At 44.2% G+C, this 21,921-nt stretch overlaps 1 protein-coding gene across 1 annotated transcript; it reads left to right on the forward strand.

Annotated features, from left to right (window-relative positions):
• Window positions 1–5,185: 5,185 nt before the first annotated feature.
• LOC147528147 (endogenous retrovirus group PABLB member 1 Env polyprotein-like) lies at window positions 5,186–8,845 on the forward strand. Its single transcript, XM_086617686.1, has 2 exons — window positions 5,186–5,898; window positions 8,653–8,845. Exons 1-2 carry the CDS (start codon window positions 5,186–5,188, stop codon window positions 8,843–8,845), a joined length of 906 nt encoding a protein of 301 aa, XP_086473812.1.
• The last annotated feature ends 13,076 nt before the right edge of the window (window positions 8,846–21,921 follow it).

The following is a 21,921-nucleotide window of genomic DNA, read 5'->3' on the forward strand; positions in this document are numbered from 1 at the left end:
AAATGCGGATAAACTCGCTTAAATGCGGAAGTCTCCATAGCATCGTGAATACGGTATTGGGAGCCTGTGGACGTGCAGCAGGGAAGGGCACGGGACGAAGAGAATCGCCGGAGCCTGGAAAGTTTCGCAGCGGCCGAGCGAACCCCTGCAAGGTAAGACCGCGATGGAAACGGAGGCGGCAATCAAGCTGTTAACCAGTATACTCTCTAGGAGAGGAGAAACGGTTAACCCTAAGGAGATAGAAAGCCTCATTAAGTGGGCAAAAGCAAATGGACATTGTAAAACCTGTCCGCTACTCTTTAATGTTGACGAATGGCGTGAAGTGGGGGAACATCTCTGGGAGACCACCTTAGCGGGAGGAAAAGAGGAAAAAACAGCAAAAGAAGTGGGACAGATGTGGCGTGTCGTAATTAACACCTTACGGGAGATCAAAGCTGAGCGAAAAGTTGCTGCTGCGGCCATAGAAGCCCTGCAGCCGGATAACACCTCTGGCGAGCTGCACGAGCCGCCGCCGCCACCCTCCCGTATTGCGCAGTTCTTTGGGGTCGGACATTTACACCCAACAAAAGGCATGTGAGCTCCCACCTGTTCTACTATCACTGAGGTGTGGAAACAAGCCGAGGGGCTGGGAGAAACTGTGTCAGAACAAAAAACTGAGTCTAAAGAGCCTACGGGGCCCCCAGCCTGCTCAGGGACAGCAGAGGAAGTGCCCGCCGCCCCTCCAGCGCCAACTGGGCACAAAGCGGAAGTGCCAGCCCAAGGGAACTCGGGGGGTGGTGACTGTACGGCTTTGTCATCGCTGTCGTCGGGCCAAGGAAGAGCGTCCTGCCACCCAAAACTTAACCCTGCTTTGCCCTCCTCTGGCGTGCCAGTTCTTTTGCAGCTGATGGTCCTCGGCGGGAGGGGTCGGCAGCAGTTACGGAGCGCAAGCGGCCGGAGCCGCGACAACGACAACAACGACAGCAACAGCAACAACAAGCGGGGCGGCCGGCACAGGGCGGCTGGGTCGTCATCCCCACCCCGCCCCCCTGCCCCCCACCCGGCTGAGGCGAGGCAGGGCTGGACCCCGCCGCCGCCGCTTCCTCCACCCCCCCCCCCCCCCCCCCCCCCCCCCCCCCGCAGCCCGAGCCTGGAGAGCGGCCGCCTCGCCGCTGCCCGTGGCCCGAGTTTTACCACGAGACAGCACATCTTAACTTAGGTCGTCTCGATCGGCATCGCGGGAAATAACTAATCCTCCTTTGTTCCAGCAATTTGAACAGTTAATATCAGTATTGCAAAACCGTAAACATGCATATTCCATGGTACATCTGCGAGCGCACACCACGCTTCCAAGGCCTACAGCAGAAGGGAACAGGCGAGCTGAGCCTCTCACGAGTGCAGCTCTGGTACCAAACTCGTTAATGCAGGCAAAATCTTGCATGACTGCTACCATCAGAATGCTAATGCTATTAGGTGACAATTTGGTTTAACACGACAACAAGCCCGCTCAATCGTACAATTGTGTACTAGCTGTTAAAATATGATCATGCCACCAATGAATGGTGTTAATCCTCGTGGTTTACGCTTGCAGGAACTTTGGCATACACTTCTTATCAGACGTATGTATTTTTGTCATCATGAGGTATTGAGCATGTTACTGGTATTCCGTACAATCCTACTGAGCAACCGATCATAGAACATGCACATGGTACTTTGGAAAATATGCTTTTAAAACAAAAAGGGGGAATGACAGGGAAATCTCCCAATGAAACAATAGCTAATGTGTTATAGGTGTTAAATTTCTTAAATCGAGAGCTAAACATTTTGGGATGAATGAAATGTCACACATGTCAAAATCAGGCACAGGCAGGGTTACAGCAAGTGGCTTTCCAACAACTGACTGAATTGGCTACGAGAGCATTAAGACGTGCCCCTGGTTTTTTGGGACAGGGGAGGCTTCCTTTGCTTCCATTCGGCAGGGAGCACAGGAACCTTATGAACATTTCCTTGATCGGCTGCAAGCAGCAGTTCAGAGACAAACAGAAAATCCAGCTGCTGCAGATGTCTTGCTATTCCAGTTAGTAATTGAAGATAACCTCTTAAGCACGTGCCAAGCCCATGTATACAGCAGTGTTGGTGACAATATTGGGGCAGCTGTAGCTATTGGCAGTGTTATAACAGGATGTTTTAAATGGCTGAAAAATCCTGAAGCGGAAGGTGACCATCTAAAGAGTGCTTTCCAGCATCTATGCTCTCCATCCTTTTCTACCTTTTTACAATTTCGTTTTATTTCGTTTTGCATCATGATGAACTGTCACCAGAGTTCTCTGCTCTGTAGTGACAGAGCATTCTGTGTATCACTGGTGGTTGGCAGCATCATGAGGCATTTCGAAGGTTTACGTTTTTGCATTTCACAGAGATCTTAAACTAAGACAATCACTTATCTTGAATAGCACAGCCTACTCCTCGCAATCTATTTGCACATCCATTGTCCCATATTGACATGAATCAAATGAATACTTTTGGCACAGGCAAGCTCCTGATCCTATCAGAAATCGGGCAAAAACAATTGCAGATTTAATAAAGGGTGTCAGAATGTGGGCTCAAAAATTAGGCGATGAACAGCTCAAATTAGGACATATAATTCCCTCCACTACCCTATGGATTACTCCAATATTTGCTAACCCAAAGAAATCAGGAAAATGGAGATTTACGTTAAAAGTTTTAAGAGTTATTAATGCAATCATTTCACCAATGGGTGCATTACAACCGGGTGTATCAAATCCTACTATGATTCCAGAATGTTAGCATTTGATGGTGATTGATTTAAAAGACTGGGTTTTTCTACCTTTTTACTCTTTTATTTATTTACACCCTAACGATTGTCCTAGATTTGCCTTTTCAGTTCCAGTACTTAACGATGAACAACCCACGCAACAATATCATTGGATTGTACTGCCTCAAGGAATGATGATTAGTCCTACAGTTTGTCAATTGCTGGTTGATGATACTTCCCATCAGGTCCAACAGCAGATCAAGCTCAGCAGATTGTACACGCCCGCCCTGACCGTCAGCGTATTGTGCCTTCAAATAATCCAGCAGGAGTAAATCCAAAAGGTTTATGTGTCAATGAATTATGGCAAACTGATATTACTTATATTCAATCGTTTCTTCGATCTAAATATGTACATATACCTGTTGATATATTTTCTGCTTTTGTTGTTGCTACCGCTCACACTGGAGAAAACCATGGGAGTACCAAAGAAAATTGGGACAGACAGTGATCCAGTATGGTGCCTTTTTACAGGATTGGGGAGTGACTCACACTACCAGTATCCCTCATTCACCTATGGGACAAGCTGTTATTGAACAAACTCATTTAACGTTAAAACAAATGCTTGATAAAAAAAAAAAAAAAAAAGGGGGCAGTCTTCTGTATATTTGCCAGCAAGAATCCTTGGACAAAGCCACATATGTTTTAAATTTTCTTCATTTGTCTGCTTCTAGGCAACATACTACGGCTGTGGATCACAATTTTAAACCCAGTGCCATTTTTGCAGAAAAATCAACAGCGTGTTATAAGAAACTGGGCTCAACTCATGGGATGGCCCTGTGTCTCTGCTTGCATGGGGAAGAGGGTATGCTCGTGTTCTCTTTCCCACAGGTCCGTACTGGTTACCAGCAAGAAACGTAAAGCCAGCCAGGACTTTTGAAACTACAAATAGAGAAAGGAAGATCCAAGAATTAGCAGAGCAAGCAGAGATCACAGAAACACCGAATGAGGAGAATGGTTCAAATGGACAGACTCGTAATAGAAGATTTCATGTTAATATATCAACTGTTCTTATGTTTCTCATTGTTAGGTATAGTATGTGTGTGAAAGTTGCTTGTATATATGCTTTGTGTGTTTTCTCCGATCGGAAGGTGTATGGATTCCACCCGTAGCTACTGGAAGGAAAAGAATTAACTGGTACCAAATTAATGACAAAGAATTACTGACTGGACCTAATTGTGAGCACGTAACTTTGAAAAGAGAAGCTAGGAGGATTGTTATTGAACAACGTGTTGCGATTCACAAAAACCGCTGTTAGCCGGCAGAGCACATACTGGGCAGCCTTGTTGCACGCACTGGCCACGCGTGCGGCAACGCCGTGTCAGTACCTTTGTCATAGACTCTGTTGAGGGTGAAAAGAGATGGCTCAGAGCGGAGCTGAGGGAGGCTGCAGAGCACACTGTGTGGATAAACAGGGGACGCCCTGAAGGTGCTGTGCCTGCCTCTCTTCTCTGCGATGACCCTGCTGATTGTTACGCTCCTGCTCAGCGGAATCTTGGGCATAGTTGAAATAGTAAGGCTCCCAGAAAGGGAAACAATATGCTAGTAACTGCTTCTGCAAGGCTGTACCAAAACAAAACGCTAGTAACTGCTTCTGTAGGGCTATAGTAGAGCTTAGGGTATTCCTTCGCATATAAGGGGAGATCTATGTACTATAGGGACTTTAGGAATGTATTTACCTCATACCACCATGATCCTAAGTCATAGACACACCTGGAATAGGCAAAGCACGCACGCTTATGATAGCTAGTGCAATTCCATAGCAGAATTTGGGAAACCAGCTAAAATCATTGCAGCTTCAATATTTGCACCAGGAGTTGAAGTAGCACAGACGTTAACTACACTGAATAAGTTGGGTCACTTGGGCTAACAAAACCAACGTCTCGCAATTCTGTTTATCTATGCAAAGTGCCTCTGACCCATTTCGCACGTGCCTTATTGGTGTGCCAATACTTTTGGCCAAATAATAGCACTAACATTACAGAGTTTCAAAGATTCGTCAATGCCTCTGCCCTCTCATACCAACAACCCAGTGGCATGAGACGGATCTGCAGTGGGTGGGATTGGCCTTTCGATGTGGGATCGGAAGTCCAATCCGCCTTGATTAGATCACTCAATGTGACCATCCCCGCAGGACTGCAAGAACTTGATCTTTTAGGTAGCTTGTTACCAGGGACATGGAAAAATGTTTCTGGTTTATGGAACCAGTTAATGAGTCATGACGCCATATGTAAAATCATTCGCCCTCCCATGCAACTTGTAACTGGCTCTGGAGTGGTTTGGTTCCAAACGCTGAAGCAAGCCTATTAGACTAAATTAGGACGCAGTTTCTTCTTCCAAGATAAACCGCGTTTCAATGTGTGCGGCACATCAATGTGGGGAAATGTAAAAACTGGAGCGCTCATTGGGAAAGTATTTACACATGATACGCTCCTGCCCCCCGGAATTTTTCTGATCTGTGAAGATCGTGCCTGGCCCGGAATTCCACAAGGACCTATCGGTGGTCCTGGCTATTTGGGTTGCCTAACTCTCTTTGCCCCTAGCATTCATGATTTTCAAGCTGAACGAACAACCCGAACAAGTCGGGGTAAGAGGAGCCTAAAAGAATTTGACGGCACTTGTAATGACAACGTGCAGCTGCTGAATCCAGCTGAAATAGCAGCACTATCTGTCTTCCTTCTAGGAGCCTCTGACGGCATTGCTAATAATCAGTTGGCTAAGCTTGCTTGTTGGGCATTGAAACAATTTAATCTTACCTCTAACATTCTCGCTTCTCTATTGCTTGATGTAGATGATATCCGGCATGCTGTATTGCAAAATCGCGCTGCTATTGATTTTTTGCTGCTAGCTCAAGGCCATGGTTGTACTGACTTTGAAGGCATGTGCTGTATGGACCTACCTGACCACTCTCAAAGCATTCATAAGCAACTTGCAAACCTTCAAAGTAACATGCATCATATCACGACACGAGATGACCGGTTCTCAAACTGGTTTGGTAGTTGGAACATACCAGGTTGGATAAAAGGATTAATCATACAAGGCATAACGATATTAGTTGCATTGCTGTTTATGATTCTCTTAGCAGGGTGTGTCCTGAAGTGCGCCTCTCGGGTCCTCCTTAAAGCAATGCCAGGACTATGGATTGTCCAAAAACAGAAAGGGGGAAGTGTGGAGGAATTCCTTTCCGAGACTGGCCATAATATTCTCTCGGGTATGGACAATCCCTGTTTGGGCCCCAGAGCACAAGGTTACCAACTAGATTACTTTTGTCCTTCAAGTTATCTCAATGGCCTTAAAAGGAAACGTAGACTGATAGCCTGCCAAGATGCACGCCTCCTGGATGCCTCTCCGATGACCGCAATGAGGAGACTGAAGGGATGAGCTTATTACCTGTGTTCTGCTAGCGCTGCCCTATCACTATAGCCCACGAGAGTGTGTTTACGCTAAGCAAGCCAATTGTAGTATGTAGTTGTGTCACGCCACATTCCGCTATATAACCTGTGTGTTGTTTGTAATAAACGGAGCATGATCTTTTAACCATATTGGTGTATGTTCATGACTCTGGGCCGTCCACAGTAGGGCACTGCAACATTGGGGGATTGTTGAGGATTGAAGAGCAACAGGTGACAATTACTACTACAACAGTGCACCGTTGGCAATATCGCACCAGCTGAGACTCTCTGATCCCCATCCATGAACTGATTCATCAACTGGAGAGCCATTAGGGTAATCGGCAAAACTTGTTCCCCCTTAAACAGTCCCATATGGCCAGTGTGCAAGTCTAATGGAGAGCGGAGGCTGACAACAGACTATCGTGACCTGAATGAGGTCACACCGCCAATGAGTGCTGCAGTGCTGGATATGCTGGAACTTCAATACGAACTGGAGTCAAAGGCAGCCAGGTGGTACGCTACAATTGATATCGCTAATGCGTTTTTCTCAATCCCTTTGGCACTGGAATGCAGGCCACAGTTCGCTTTCAATTGGAGGGGTGTCCAGTACACCAGGAATCGACTGCCCCAGAAGTGGAAACGCAGCCCCATCATTTGCCATGGACTGATCCAGACTGCAATGGAACAGGACAAAGCTCCAGAACATCTGCAGTACATTGACGACATCATTACATGGGGCAACACAGCAGAAGAAGTTTTTGAGAAAAGGAAAAAATAGTTCAAATCCTTCTGGAGGCTGGTTTCACCATAAAACAAAATAAGGTCAAGGGACCTGCACAGGAGATCCAGTTCTTAGGAATAAAATGGCAAAATGGATGTTGTCACATCCCAGTGGAAGTGATGAACAAAGTATCGGCTATAACCTCATCAACTAGTAAGAAAGAAACACAAGCCTTCTTAGGTGTTGTGGGCTTTATGGAAGATGCATACTTCGCATTGCATCCTAATTGTGAGCCCTCACTACTAATTGACTCAACAGAAGACAAATTTTACATGAGGCCCTGAGCAACAACAAGCCTTTGAACAAGTTAAACAGGAGATTGTCCATGCAGGAGCCTTGGGCCAGTCCAGGCAGGAAAAGATGTCAAAAACATGCTCTATACCGCAGCCAGTGAGAATGGCCCCACTTGGACCCTCTGGCAGAAAGCACCAGGGGAGACTTGAGGTCCACCCCTCAGGTTTTGGAGTCAGTGGTACAGAGGATCCAAAGCCTGCCATACTCCAAATGAAAAGGAGACACTGGCAGCATATGAAGGAGTTCGAGCTGCTTCAGAAGTGGTTGGCACAGCTCCTTCTGGCACTATGACTGCCTGTACTGGGCTCGATGTTCAAAAGGAGGGTCTGCTCTACACATCATGCAACCACACGGAGTAAGTGGGTTTTGCTGATCACACAAAGGGCTTGAATGGGAAACCCCAGTTGCCCAGGAATCTTGGAATTGATCACGAACTGGCCAGAAGGCAATGATATTGGAATATAAGCAGAGGAGGATATAGCACATGCTGAAGAGGCCCCACCACATAATGAACTATCAGAGAGTTAAAAGTGATATGTCCTGTTCATGGAAGGATCGTGCCACATTGTAGGAAAACATGGAAGGTGGAAAGCTGCTGTATGGAGTCCTACGCAATGAGTTGCAGAAGCTACTGAAGGAGAAGGTGAACTGAGCCAGTTTGCAGAGGTGAAAGGCATCCAACTGGCCTTAGATATTGCTGAGCGAGAAAAGTGGCCAGTGCTGTATCTCTATACTGGCTCATGGATGGTGGCAAATGTCCTGTGGGGGTGGCTACAGCAGTGGAAGCAGAGCAACTGGCAACACAGAGGCAAACGCATCTGGGCTGCCCTGTTGTGACAAGATGTTGCTGCTCAGGTGGAAAAGCTAGTTGTGAAGGTGCGTCATGTAGATGCTCACTTACCCAAGAGTTGGGTCACTGAAGAACACCAACACAACTAACAGGTGGATCAGGCTGCTAAGATTAAGTTGCTCAGGTGGATCTGGACTGGCAGCATAAGGGTGAAAAATTTTTAGCTTATTGGGTCCATGATATCTCAGGCCATCAAGGAAGGGATGCTACATACAGATGGGCTCATGATCAAGGTTGGACCTAACCAGGGACACTATTTCACAGGTTATCCATGAGTGTGAGACGTGCTGTGATCAAGCAGGCCAAGTGTTTAAGACCTCTTCCTGGTATGGAGGCCAATGATCAAAATATAAATATGGCAAGGCCTGGCGGATTGATTATATTGATTAGGGGAACTAACTTTAAGCTTAGTGTTCTGACAGGCTTTACAATGTAGAAAAATAGTTTGTGCAGGTGCAGGTACAGCGACAGATCCAGAACTCTATTGTCTATAACCAACGACTGACCGGCCATCTGGTAAAAGCCAGTTCTGTGATCGGGAACCCACCCAACCAAGCAAAGGTGAAAAATACACAGTGAAGAAGATTATGAGCCTTTCTCCAAAAGACCCCAACAGACAACCACCAGAAGGAAGCGCGCATGTGATAAGAGGAGGAGCAGATGCTAATGAGTTCCTAGAATCGATCTCCAGAAATTATGCCTATTCTCAGAACTAACTGTAATAGCCCAACCTATGCTAAAGACTATGTATGATTATGTGTAATAAATAATTGCCTGCTTCACGGCACGGTGTGCAAGCTTGTAGAGGAGAGATCCCCCTTGCACCCGGCACCACAATAAACATACCTGCTTTTTAACTCTCTAGGAGGTGTAGAGTTTGTTTCTGCGTGTCAGTATCACTCTTCCACAAACTCGCCAAGGGAAGCACCATGCGCTCACAGTGGTGGAAGCAACGACTGGATGGCTGGAAACTTATCCTGTGCTCCATACCACTGCTCAGAACACTGTCCAGGGCCTTGAGAAACAAGTCCTGTGGTGGTGTGGCACTCCAGAAAGAAAGGAGTCAGACAATGGGACTCATTTCCATAACAACCTCATAGACACTTGGGCCAAAGAACATGGCATTGAGTGAGTGTATCACATTCCCTACCATGCACCAGCCTCCGGGAAAATTGAACAACACTGGTAAAAACAACATTAAGAGCAATGGGCGGTGAAATTTTAAAACAACAGGACACATTTAGAAAAGGTCACTTGGCTAGTTAACACTAGAGGATCTGTCAGTTGACCTGGCTCTGCCCAATCAAAACTCTCACGTACTGTAGAAAGGGATAAAGCCCCATAATGGGCATGAAGAATATGTTGAGGAAGGCGGTCTGAGTTAGTCCTGCCTCAGGCAAAGGCAAGTGCACCTATGGGACTGCTTTTGCCCAAGGACCTGGGTACAATTGGTGGGTGATGCAGAAGGATGGGGAAGTCTGATGTGTACCCCAAGGACATTTGATTTTGGGACAGAATAGCCAGTAATTGTATTATGTGAGTTGCTAAATAACCCTGTTACTGTATGTCATCATTACTACTGTTGCTGTGTACTGTTTCAATGGTATTACAGTGAGAATCACTCAAATTAATAAAGGATGGATTTTGATTAAAGCAAGCAGAGAGCAGTGACGATAGAGCTAGAACTGGCTTCAGAAACTGATGTCCAGCAACTTCCCTGAAATTAACATCTTCAACCAACAGACACGGATCCATATTATTATTCCAACCCATGAGTTTTACCTTTTTCTTCCAATTTCCCTCTTGCCATCTCACCGAAGGGGAGTGAGTGAATGGTGGTGTGGTTGCTTAGCTACTGGATGGGTTAAACCATGACAATGTGGTCTGATATGCTTAGGGATCCTGTGGCAGAATTATGTTCGCCACATGTGAAGCTCTGTACAGATGTCTGATGACTTGTTTCATATTGAGCATAGATGGAACTTTGCTGCTAAGACCAGATTGCCAACTGTTTCACTGATACTGAATGTCACTCTGCAGAAAAACGAGGGTCATTGATTCCAATAATGCGACTTCTGGCGTAAGGAGTAATGCTAGGCAGATTAAAAAGGAAAAAAACCCACAATCTTTAGGAAATTAAAGCTTCCTTGCCTATATATTTGAAGCCCATTGGACTACTCTTGAACTCATTAAGAATCTTTGTACCTACTGTAACCTAATCTCCCACCCCTCAAAAAAATTATTAAAAATTTGTAGACGTTTTTCAGTAGATTATCCAGCGACTCAAAATCAGCTGTACTTTGTCACAAGGTCCCTAAAAGAGATATCTAGCACCATCACCTAGAAAACCTTGTGATTCTGGTAAATAAATAATTTTCTGTGAGCTACATTTGTACCATATTCCACCTACAACTGTTACTACCAATCCTGACTGAGAAACTGGGCAACAGAAAGCAAGCTAAGGAAATTGGCCACGAAGTGGAGATTCAAGACAATCTCCTGTTTGCTCTCTCTACCCTTTGTATTGTTTGCAAAATATTGTGTGAATTTTCCAGTCTACTTCATTATTTCTGTTAATGCAACATATTCTTCTAAGCTATGCAAGGTTAAGACAGCCCTTAAAGTTCCCTTTTTCTTAATATGCGAATCCCAAGTCACTATTTCCTCTAGTTTTGGTGGTGGTGTTTTTTTTTCCCGTTTTCTCCATGTTAGCTCTGTGTTACTACCTCTCTGATATTCTCCAAAACAAGGATTATTGTGAATACAGATCTGAACTTTTAGAGAAAGTTATGATGGTACAATTGTCAACAGTTTCTCTCAGTCAACAATTTCTCAACAGTTCAGGCCTTTTTCGTAATTGGAAAATGTGTATTTTTATAGCTCATTCAGCACTGTCCAAACAAGTAGGAAAAAACTGACACCTGAGCACATCTTCCATCAGCAGAAATAATATTTGTTCAAGCTGATTTCTTCCCTCTGTATAGAAGAGTTAATAAACAACAGATAACACAGGTTTTTATGTGACTTTCTTCCACACATGCTTTCCAATGGAAGTGAAATGCTGCTTTAAAATTTGATGCCCAGTGTGCATTTTGCCATTTGTTCTTTCATGATGGAGCATGATCCATGCTAGTAGATCAAGGCTATTCCAGAAGTTTATACAAATGGTGGTATAACAAATACAATTTTGCATATTATTTATATATGAATTATGTTCCTATTTACCCTTTAGTCCTGGAAGATTTAGAAGCTTTTAAAAAACTGAACATACATCTTTTAATTGTGTTTGAAAATATAATCTCCAAGAACCAGATGTTTAAATACATCTCAGTCCCAGGAAAAATAAACAGACAGGTTCCTTTCTCTGGGAACTCTTAAGAAAGATGACATTCCATCAGGGAAAAGATCAGAGACAGCTGATTCTCAACCAAGTTCTCACATGAAGAAAACGAAAGTGGTTGCTACTAAGGACTGTCTTGCAAGATGGAGGCAACCATCTATTGACCTGACTTAACATCTTGGTATATTTGCTGCTTTCTGCATGCTCTGATTCTGTTTTTAAGGAGAAACCGATTTGTCTGTTTGTCTGGGCCTCTGATTATTATCCCTTGCTGTTCATCTGTGTGGGCATCAATGACAGTTCTGAGGAGACCCAGACTAGCTCAAGAGCAACTAAAGACCTCTGAAGTGAGGGTGAAGGGTATGGGAAGCCAGGTGGTGCTCTCACTTCTGTCGGTGAAGGGGAAAGGCTCAGACTAGTGTGAATGCACCTCAACAACACCTTGCTGAGTGATTGGTGTCACAAATTGTTTTTTAAAAGCATGGGTCTCTCTTTGAGGAACATGGACTGCTGAGCAGATGACAGGATTAGCAAGAGTGTCTTTGCTAATAGGCTCACTAATTTTGCGATGCGGGCTTTAAACTACATATGTTGGTGCATCATACTGTGAGAAGAACTTAAAGCACTATAGGCAGTGAGGAATTATTTGATTTGAGGGACAACTCAGTGTCCAAGACTCTGACACTCTCCTTGTGAAACCAGAATGATCAAGGATCCATTTCAAGCGCCTGTAAAAAGTTCATACAGCATGGAAAACAAACAGGAGGAATTAGTAGTCTGTGAACAGTTTCAGGGCAATATGTCTGGGTACAAGCAATACAGGAGTTTTCCACTTTACATTGAAGATAGCTTGTTTTTCATGATCAATAAACCAACTAGGTGAGATGTTCTGCTGGACTTATTGCTTAACAAAAGGAAGAACTGACTGAAGATGTGATGATGGGGACAGCCTTGACTTCAGCAACCAGAATATTGTGAAGCCTCATGTCCTGAGAGAAGTGATCAAGACAAAAAAGATTAACCATGAATCCTCAAGATTTCAGAATAGATCTCATTCAGTGATATCATTTGCAGTATCCTATGTGAAATTTCTCTGGAGAGTGAAGGGGATCAGCACAGTTCAGGGATCTCTCCTCCTCAAAATACAACTAATATCCCATGTGCGGGCAGTCAAGTAAGTGTGGCAAAAGGTCAATGTAGATAAACAGACTGGAAAATCCTGACTGAGTTCTAACATAAGTAAGAAGTACATATAAAATGAAAGCAGGGGTAGACTACCCAGGAGGAATAGAAAGACATTGCCTAAATGTGCAGGGATGGAGTTAAGAAAGCCAAAACTGAATCGAAGCTAATGAGGGACAGGAAAGGCAAGAAGGAGGGCTTCTGTGAGCACACCAGCACTGAAGGGAAGACCAAGAAAAATGGAGTCCTACTGATCAGTGGAGGAACTGTGGTGGGTTGACCTTGACTGACTGCCACATTCCCACTAAGCTGCTCTGTCACTCCCCTTCCATCAACAAGACAGGGAGAGAAAATACAATGAAAATCTTGTGGGTCAAGTTGAAGACAGGGAGATAATTTACCAATTATCATCACAGGCAAAACAGACTCAGTTTGGGGAAATTAATTTATTTCCAAATAATAACAGAATAGGATAGTGAAAAATAAGAACAAATCTATATCCAACTTCCTCCCTTCCTTACTCCTTCCCAGGCTTAACTTCACTCCTAGCTCTTCTACCTCCTCCCTGCAAGCAAAGCAGGAGGATGGAGAATGGGGCTGCAGTCAGTTCATAACACTTTGTCTCTCCCACTCCTTCCAGCTCACACTCTTCCCCTGATCCGGTGTAACAGTCCTCACAAACTTCTCCAAATGGGTCTTTCCATGGGTTGCAGTCCTTCAAGAACTGTTCCAGCTTGGGTCCTTTCCATGGGACACAGTCCTTCACAAACGGACTGCTCCAGCATGAGTCCCCCAAGGGTTGCAGGTCCTTCTAGAAAATCTGTCCAGGGTGGGCTTCGCTCCACAGGGTCACAAGTCCTGCCAGGAGCCTGCTTCAGCACAGGCTGTCCGTGGGGTCACAGACTCGTTCCAGGCATATCCACTTGCTCTGTTGTGAAGTCTTCCAAGTGGTTCAGGGTGGGTATCTGCTTTGCTGTGGACCTCCATGGGTTGCAAGTGGGCAACATGCTTTGCTATGGTCTTCACCACCGGCTTGCAGGGGAATCTCTGCTCTGGCACCTGGAACACCTCCTCTTCCTCCTTCTTCACTGACCTTGATGTCTACACGGCTGTTTCTGCCACATTTTTTCACTCCTCTCTTGTATCTGTTGCATAATGTTTTTTACCCTTTCTTAAATATGTTACCATAGAGACTCTACCACCATCGCTGCTTGACTCAGCTTTGGCCAGCAGCAGGCCCATCTGCAAGCTGAAACTGGCTCTGTTGGTCATCAGAGCAACTCCTGGTGTCTTTTCACAGAAACCACCCCTGCAGCAACCCCCAGTCTTCCCTCCACCACCAAAACCTTGCCATATAAACCCAATACAGTGCCCAAAAGACAAAAGAAACTTCAAGTACTGAGGTGCTCAGTGCTTTCTTTTCCTTGGTTATTATGGGTTGTCCTCTGGCCTGAAGCAGTACTCACAGAAGAGGAAGGCCTTAGGGAATACTTAAGCTAGATAGACATACAAAAATCCCTGGGAGCAGATGGAGTACATCTAAGGGTGCTGTAGGAACTGTTAGATTTCCTTGTGAGACTGCTCACACTCTTGTCATCTTTGACAGCTCCCAATGATCAGGAGAGGTTCTTTGTGACTGGGAAAAGGTAAACATCATACTCATCTTTAAGAAAGGCAAGAAGGAGGGTCCTGAGAATGACAGTCTTGTTACTCTCACTTCAGACAATTATGGATCAAATGATTCTAAAAGTTATCTCCTGCCACGGGAAGTACAAGAAGAGAATTAGAAATACCAAACATGGATTTACCAAGGGCCAATTGGTAAATCCCTTATTATCTTGATTACCTTCTACAATGAGATTACTGGCTCTGCAGATGAGAAGAGAGCAGCAGATACGTACCTTGACTTTAGCAAGGCCTTTGGCATGGTGTGACTGACTAAACCTCTAGAGGTGAAATGTAACTTGCTAAATAAACCCGTTAAATGGAAGAAAGATCAGTGGAGACCCCCCAAGGACGATGTGCCCATGAAGCTCAGACAATAATGCAAAGAACCTGACTTTTTCTCACCACAAAAGGCACCAGAGGATGGCCTTTATTTTAGACAAACAGCTATCAACAGGTGAGTGGATCAACTGGTGGTGTAAATTTCTCCCTAAATTAGCCGGACCAGCATGGAGAGAGTATCAAAACTAAACAACTAGCAAAACAATTTCAAAGAGAGCAATGAGCTTGTGATGACTTCAACCCATGTATTCCTTCATGGTGACTAAGGGTGTCACAATGGTGATCATATTAAAGATCTCAGTAATGGGAATCACACTGGCATTATGACTGAACTGCATATTGCAATAGTTGCATTTTGCTAAGTGTACCTTACATTTGCATTGCTTTCTCAGTGTATTCTTTATCACTCTGCTAAATCAGAAATACCATGTAACATCAACTGTCTTCAAATAAGTAATCTGATATTAAACATTACACTGTCCATACATGGAATATCTGAAAGAACCTGGACAGAGAGTATTGGACACATGGTCTCCCATAGTACTTGGGATTTCATAGGTGAGATAGGGACTGGATTAGTAGAATAGAAATTGGGTGGAAATTTGCCTGGACTTAAGTGTTTGAAGGCTGGTGATCAGTAGCAAAATATCCAAGTAGGGGTTGGTTGCCAGCAATGTCCTTCTAGGATTGATGCTGGGGCCACTGCTGGTTAACAATTTTATTAATTTCTTGGATGACAGGACATCGTGCATTCTCAGTTAGTTTTTGGACAATATCTACAAACTCTCTGTTGAGGAGACTAAGGACAGGGCTGCTATTCACGGACATTTTTACAGGCTAGAGAAGCAGGTTGACGATAAGATCATGAAGTTGATGAAAACTAATGCAATGTTCTGCATCTCAGATGGCATGCAATGGGGCTGGAGGACAACTGGTTTAGAAAGCAACTTTTCAGTAAAGGACGTGGAGATTCTGGTAGACAAGTTAAACAGGAGTCAGCAGTCCCAGTGTGACTCAGAAGCCCACAGTGAAAGGATGAGAGGCAATGAACATCAGTTGCATCACAGGAAATTCCATCTCATAATAAGGAAAACACATTGTCATAATGATGGTCAAACAGTGGAACAGGTTGCCTGGAGATGTTGTGGAATCTCTGTTCCTGGAGACATTCAAAACTCATCTGGACAAGATCCTGAGCATCCTGGTGCAGTTGAACCTGTTTTAAGAACGACTACTATCTACAGAACTCTGATGTGCCTTTCGATCTATGTTGGTGTCCTGTTGTCTTATTCTAGAGATGTTTTATCTGGTAGTTTTGAATCTCACTTTATATAACCTGACATGTGAAAACACATAGCTACATTTTCAATAACAAAACCTCACAATGAATTTTACTAAAGTCTAGACTTTTTGTGCTGTTTGTGTGGTGGGGTTTTGGCAGCAGGGGAGGGGCTGCAGAGATAGCCCCTGTAAGGAGTTGTGAGAAGCTTCCTCAGCTCCAAAACTGATCAGATGAGTGTCTGGCCAGGTTGGACCCTCTCCCCTCTGCCAGGACTGAGCCAATCAGCACCTCTGCAAATGCCATATTTAAGAAAGGAACAAAGGAACCCGAGTGAGGCAGGCCCTGTAGGGAAGAGAGGGAGGAGATGAGGGGCTGGCCCCCCTGACGTCAGGAGAGGGGAGCTGTTTGTGCTGGGCTACTGCCACTCGACTGGAGATGGCCACGGCTGAGTGACTTGGAGAGCAACAAAGAGTCCTGCTCCTTGGGTGCCTGCTGGACAGAGTTCATCCTGCTGGGACTGCTGAGGTTTGTCAGACACAGTGTAGCTACAGCAGAGAGATGATTGAGATCTGAGAGAAATGACTACACAGACACCAAGGTCAGTGAAGATGAAGTGGAAGGAGATGTGCTGGAGTTGAGATTCCCCTGCAGCCTGTGTTGAGGTGACAGGCAGCCCCCTGCAGCTAATAAGAGAAACGGTGGAACAGAAATCCACTCGCGGCCTATGAGAGAGGACTCCACACTGGGGCAGAGATGCCTCAGTCCAAAAGAGTTCATAAAGGACTATCTCCGTGGGAGAGGACCTGGACATTGTCGGAGATTTACGGTGGAGCACAGAGGCATCTGTAGTCTGTGGGAAAGAGACTCCACACTGGAGCGGGTGCCTGCACCCTAAGAAGCCGTGACTCTGTGGGAGAAGTCTGCACTGGGGCAATCTAATGGATAAGGATTGCATCCTGTGGGACTTATGTTGGAGAAGTTCATGGAGGACTATCTTCTTTGAGGGCCTCCCCACTGGAGCAGGGGAAAAGAGTGTAAGCAGTCCTCCCCCTTAAGGAAGAAGCAGCAGAAACAGAATGTAATGAACTGACTTGCAACCCCCATTCTCCATCCCCTTGTGCTGCTGGGGGAGGAGGTAGATCTGAGAAGAAGGGAGGGGTGGGAGGAAGGTGTTTTTAAGATCTGACTTTGTTTCTTGTTATGGTCTCCAAAGTAACTGATAACAAATTAAATTGGTTTGTCTCCAAGCATTGAAGTGACTTTATGTCACATACTCATTTACTCCTCCTAGTCAATCTAAGGATATTCTGTGGCAGAAGTGAACAAAGAGTTTCAAGGCATCCTTAAATTGAGTGAAACAGAGATTGAAATAAAGATTGACCACTGTACTGAGCTCACCACAGAGGCAGCTCTTCTATAACCTAGCACAGCTACATTTCTACTATTCAAACACGTGTCATGCAAGACCAACATTAGAGAACACTAAAACATTACCTGATGTACGTTTTACATTTATCTCACCACTATCATTTTAAAAGGCAGGTCAGAGAGAAGTCCTTAATCCCTGCTACAAAGTATTATTATGACAAGCCAGTTTCCTACAAGAAAAAATTTGTAGAGGCAATTTTCAATAAGGGAAATTTTTAAAGTAATTTGCCTCCCCAGGTGGCTCCAGGCCTCACAATCAAGTGAGCACAGCCCTTCAGAGACATTAATCCCTCAAAAATTTCATATCTAAGTGAATATGATTTCTCTTTTAATGTCTTCATTTTATGTTGTGCTGACTTTGTGTGAAGGGGTCCTGGTGGCAGGAGAGGGGATTTGCTCCCTGTGACTTCTCTGGTTTTGGAACAGGTCAGACCTGGTTCTGGCCACCAGATCGGACCCCCGTCCCCTTGGGGCTGAGCCAACCGGCGCCTCTGCGAACGCCTTATTTAAGCTAGGACAAAGGAACCGGAAAAGGTGCTTTGCCCGGCAGTGAAGAGAGAAGGGCAGAGGGCACTGCCCCGCTCCCCAGCTCCTGGTTGGGGGCTGCGCACACCGGGCCGGTGCCACCCGCTGAGGATGGGATGGCGGTGGCGGAGCCACGGGGAACTCAGGGAGACCCCCGCTCCCGGGGTGCCGCTGGGCCGAGTTCACCCGGAGAGGGCTGAGATCTGGGAGAAATGGTCACACCGACACCAGGTCAGTGAAGATGGAACAGGACGAGTTTCCCCTGCAACTGGTGGCGAGACAGCAGCCAGGACAGACCCAGTGGGGCACAGACCCGCCGCAGCCCGGGGAGAAGCCATGTTGGAGAAGAGATGCTGAGCCTGAGGGAGGGCGTGGAGAATGGGACACACAAGGTAGAGACGCATCCAGAGTCCGTGGGACGGCCCACGCCGGAGCGAGTGGCAATTCCCTAAGAATCCGTGACTGCGGTAAGAACCGGCACTGGAGCCATCCGATGGGGAAGAATCGCATCCTGTGGGTAGGACTTACTTACACTGGAGAAGTGTGTGGATTTTCCTTGTGAGTAGGGGATCCACTGGAGCAAGGGAAAAGGGTGTAAGGACTCCTCCTCCTTTAAGAAAGGAGCGGCAGTAACAGCACAGAATGAACTGACCTGCACTCCCCCAGTCCCTGTCCTCCTGCGCCGCTGGGGGAGGAGGTAGAGCTGGGAAGAAAAGGAAAAGTGGGGGAAGGTGTTGTTTTCAAGATCTGGCTTTTTTTCTCTTTATCCTCTCAAGTAACTTAATAAATTGAATTGTTTTATTCCCAAGCTGAGTTTGTTCTGCCCGGGCCCACGGTTGGTGGGTGCTCCCTCGGTTCCTGTCTCACCCTCAGCCCCTTTATTACATTTTTCTTCTCTCCACCTCACTGAGGTGAGGAGTGAGTGAGCGGCTGGGTGGAGTTTAGTGCCGGAGTGGCCTAAAGCAACGACACACATAAAACTTCATGAGAGTTGAGAACTTAATGTCCAAGTTCTAGCTGGAAGTTATTCGGGTTGCAAAATTAAAAAAAAACCTTCCATGGAAAATACTGATATACATTCAACACCAGTGTTTCTATAGAAACTATTTTTAATTCTAGAACTCATTTGTTTTAATTATAGAATAGAATATCTTTCCATAACAACAAGTTATGATTGTATTGTAGTTAGATGATTGTAAGTATTAGCACACCTGAATTTTCCAGACAAGAAAACTGTTAATTAATTAACATAAATTTCCATGGATACTTAGATTAAAATAAGATAGAAAGATTCTTACAGTTTTTGAAGATTTATTTAAAACCGATTTTTGCAGGATAAGATAAATAGTTTAAAATATAGAATTACTATCATAAGAACCAGCACACATACGTAAGTCTGTAAGTTGTTTTCTGAAGAGAAATTTTTGCAAGGAAGTGACTGAAAAATCTTTCATGTTCCAAGTATCTTAATTTTGCAGACACTTAACACATCTATTTTGCTTCTGGTTTCACTGTTTGTTAGTTTCAGAATACCATTTAACGACTCACAGAAATAAAACTACATATGTTTGGCTATACATACACACAATCCAAAAAGTCAAAGGTTATTCCTCCTAAAATTTAAGACTATACTAAATAAACATTTCCTAAATGAGTGACAATGAGAGTCACATTGGTTAAAAATAAGTGCTACATTGTAGATCCTATAGCTCTCCAGGCCTCACACAACAATAATATTGTCTTTCAGAAAAATACCCTTTTTTCCTTTCTTTCTTGTGATAACTAAACAGCTGTTCAGTGGGAACTGAGAAGCAAATAAGACTTAATAATTTTTTCAACTGTTAATCTACTGGTAAATGCTACAGTCAAATATTTCCTTTGAAATAAAAAAATCATATTCCCATCTGGTCTGTGTGTGTACCGTTCAATTCAATTACATATTTGACTCAACCTACAGCCTGGGGAGAATTTAGACCCACACCGTTCAGAATAAAGATGTTGCTGAACAAATTAACTATTGCTAAGCACTGTAGGTACACCTCAAGGCCTAAATAGACTGGAAATATTACCTTGTAATAAAGGAAAAGTATTAATTTGCCATTAGAATTTTTAACTAGGTGCATTTATTTTAACCAAAATATCTCTCTTCCTTTTTTTGTTTCAATTTTTATTTGTCACATTAAGCTCAAAAGTTCGTTACAGGGAAAAAGTGAGCAAACCAATTACAACACAGTTAAAACTCTGCTACAAACTCAATCAATGTTTTAACAGTTTTAAATTCCAAATTATCTACTTAATACAGAGAAGTTTCACTAGGGATACAGTTAGAATTGTTAAATAGAGCTTTCCTAGTGTTCTTTCCTTTCTTCTGTTGTTATGCTCATTTTTCTATGGCCTTCTCCTAGCAATGGTAAAAAAAATATTTGCCAGGGTACAGTTAATACAATCTACACATCAGCAACAGAATTTAAGAGTAGTAAAACATTCAAGACCATAAAAAAGCCCATATTGTACCTGTCTTTTCCACAGTACTCTTTGACTCAGAGTTCAGAATGAATCCCTAGCAGTTCTCTCCCATCTTTTAATTTATTTGTTACCTGTCCTGCCTTTTGAAGTAAACACTTGTTTTTGTCATTCTTATATATATTTCTGTTCTGCTCATATGAAGAGAAATCTTTGATTCCATTGTCATAGTTTGTATTATAGATGTTCCTTCAAAAGACAACCCCTGGACAATGTCATTGTAGGACCACTCTATTATTTTTCAACTATCTTGGGAGTCTGGAGAGGTCTCAATAGACTGGAATCTGACAAATACCCCAATTTTTAAGAAGGGTGAGAAGGAAGACCTTGGTAATTACAGGCTTGCCAGTCTCACTTCAGCACCTCAAAGATCGGGCTCAAAAAGTTACAATGAATGGAGTTAGATCAGGCTGGTGACCAGTTACCAGTGGGGTTCACAAGGGTTCCCTTTTAGGGCCAATGCTTTTTAGTGTTTCAATAAGTGGTCTGGATGCATGAGTCAAATGTACATCAAGTAAGTTTGAAGATGATACTAAACTAGGAGAGCAGTGGACTCCCTTGAGGATGAAGACGACTTATGGATAGATCTGGATAGATAGGAGAGCTGGGCAATCACCTACTATATGAAATCTAACAAGAGCAAAAGCATATTCTGAACCTCGAGCAGGGTAGTCCTGGTTATATGTACAAATTGAGAGAAGAGAAGCTGGAAAGCATCCCCATGGAAGGAGATCTGGAGGTTTAGGTTGATGGCAAGTTGAATATGAGTCAACAGTGTGCCCTGGCAACCAAAAGGGCAAATTGTGCCCTGGGGTGCATCAGGCACAGCATAGCTAGTCGGTCGAGGGAGAGTATTGTCCCACTCTACACTGCACTAGTGGGGCTCCATCTCAAGTACTGTGTGCAGTTTTGGGTGCCTCAATAGAAGAAGGACATCGAACTATTAAGAGTGTGTCCAGAGGACGGCTACTAAGACGGTGAAAGGTCTCAAGGGCAAGATTTACGAGGAGTGGTTGAATTCACTTGGTTCATCCAGCTTGGAGAAGAGACGTCTGAGGGGTGACTTCATCGCAGCCTACAACTTCCTCAAGCAGGGTAGCAGAGGGCTAGCACAAAACATCATTTAATACCACCATGTGGAAATTGTATCATAAACATAATCACAGAAATGCTTGTGTTGCACATGGTGTAAATGATCAGCATGGAATAGTACTGCAGTGTTCATTTGAATGAGAAAATCTGAGTTAGAAATGTATAAGTAATCCACTACATTTTTAACAGTAATTATTTCCTATAAACACGGGAACATTGGAAAAATTTTTAGATTTTTGATTTTCTTGTACTTCAAAGCATTTCCCTAACAATTATCCATACTCATCTTCTCAACGAGTTATGAACATCTTCAGTTGTTTTCATCTATACTCCTCAGGTTTTTTTTCAGAGACTGGAATTCTTGAGCATTTCTGAAAGCTGGAATGAGAAGTATGAGTCTGCTATCTCATCGT

This window comes from Tauraco erythrolophus, chromosome 10 (assembly GCF_009769465.1).
Source record: "Tauraco erythrolophus isolate bTauEry1 chromosome 10, bTauEry1.pri, whole genome shotgun sequence".
NCBI classification, from domain to species: Eukaryota; Metazoa; Chordata; class Aves; order Musophagiformes; family Musophagidae; genus Tauraco; species Tauraco erythrolophus.

What these genes read in the sequence shown, in the direction of transcription:
- LOC147528147 (XM_086617686.1), top strand. Translation starts at nt 5,186, where the DNA reads ATGTGGGGAAATGTAAAAACTGGAGCGCTCATTGGGAAAGTATTTACA. An exon ending in TTTATGATTCTCTTAGCAGG is followed by an intron (nt 5,899 to 8,652) that starts GTGTGTCCTGAA and finishes ATCTGGTAAAAG; the next exon opens with CCAGTTCTGTGATCGGGAAC.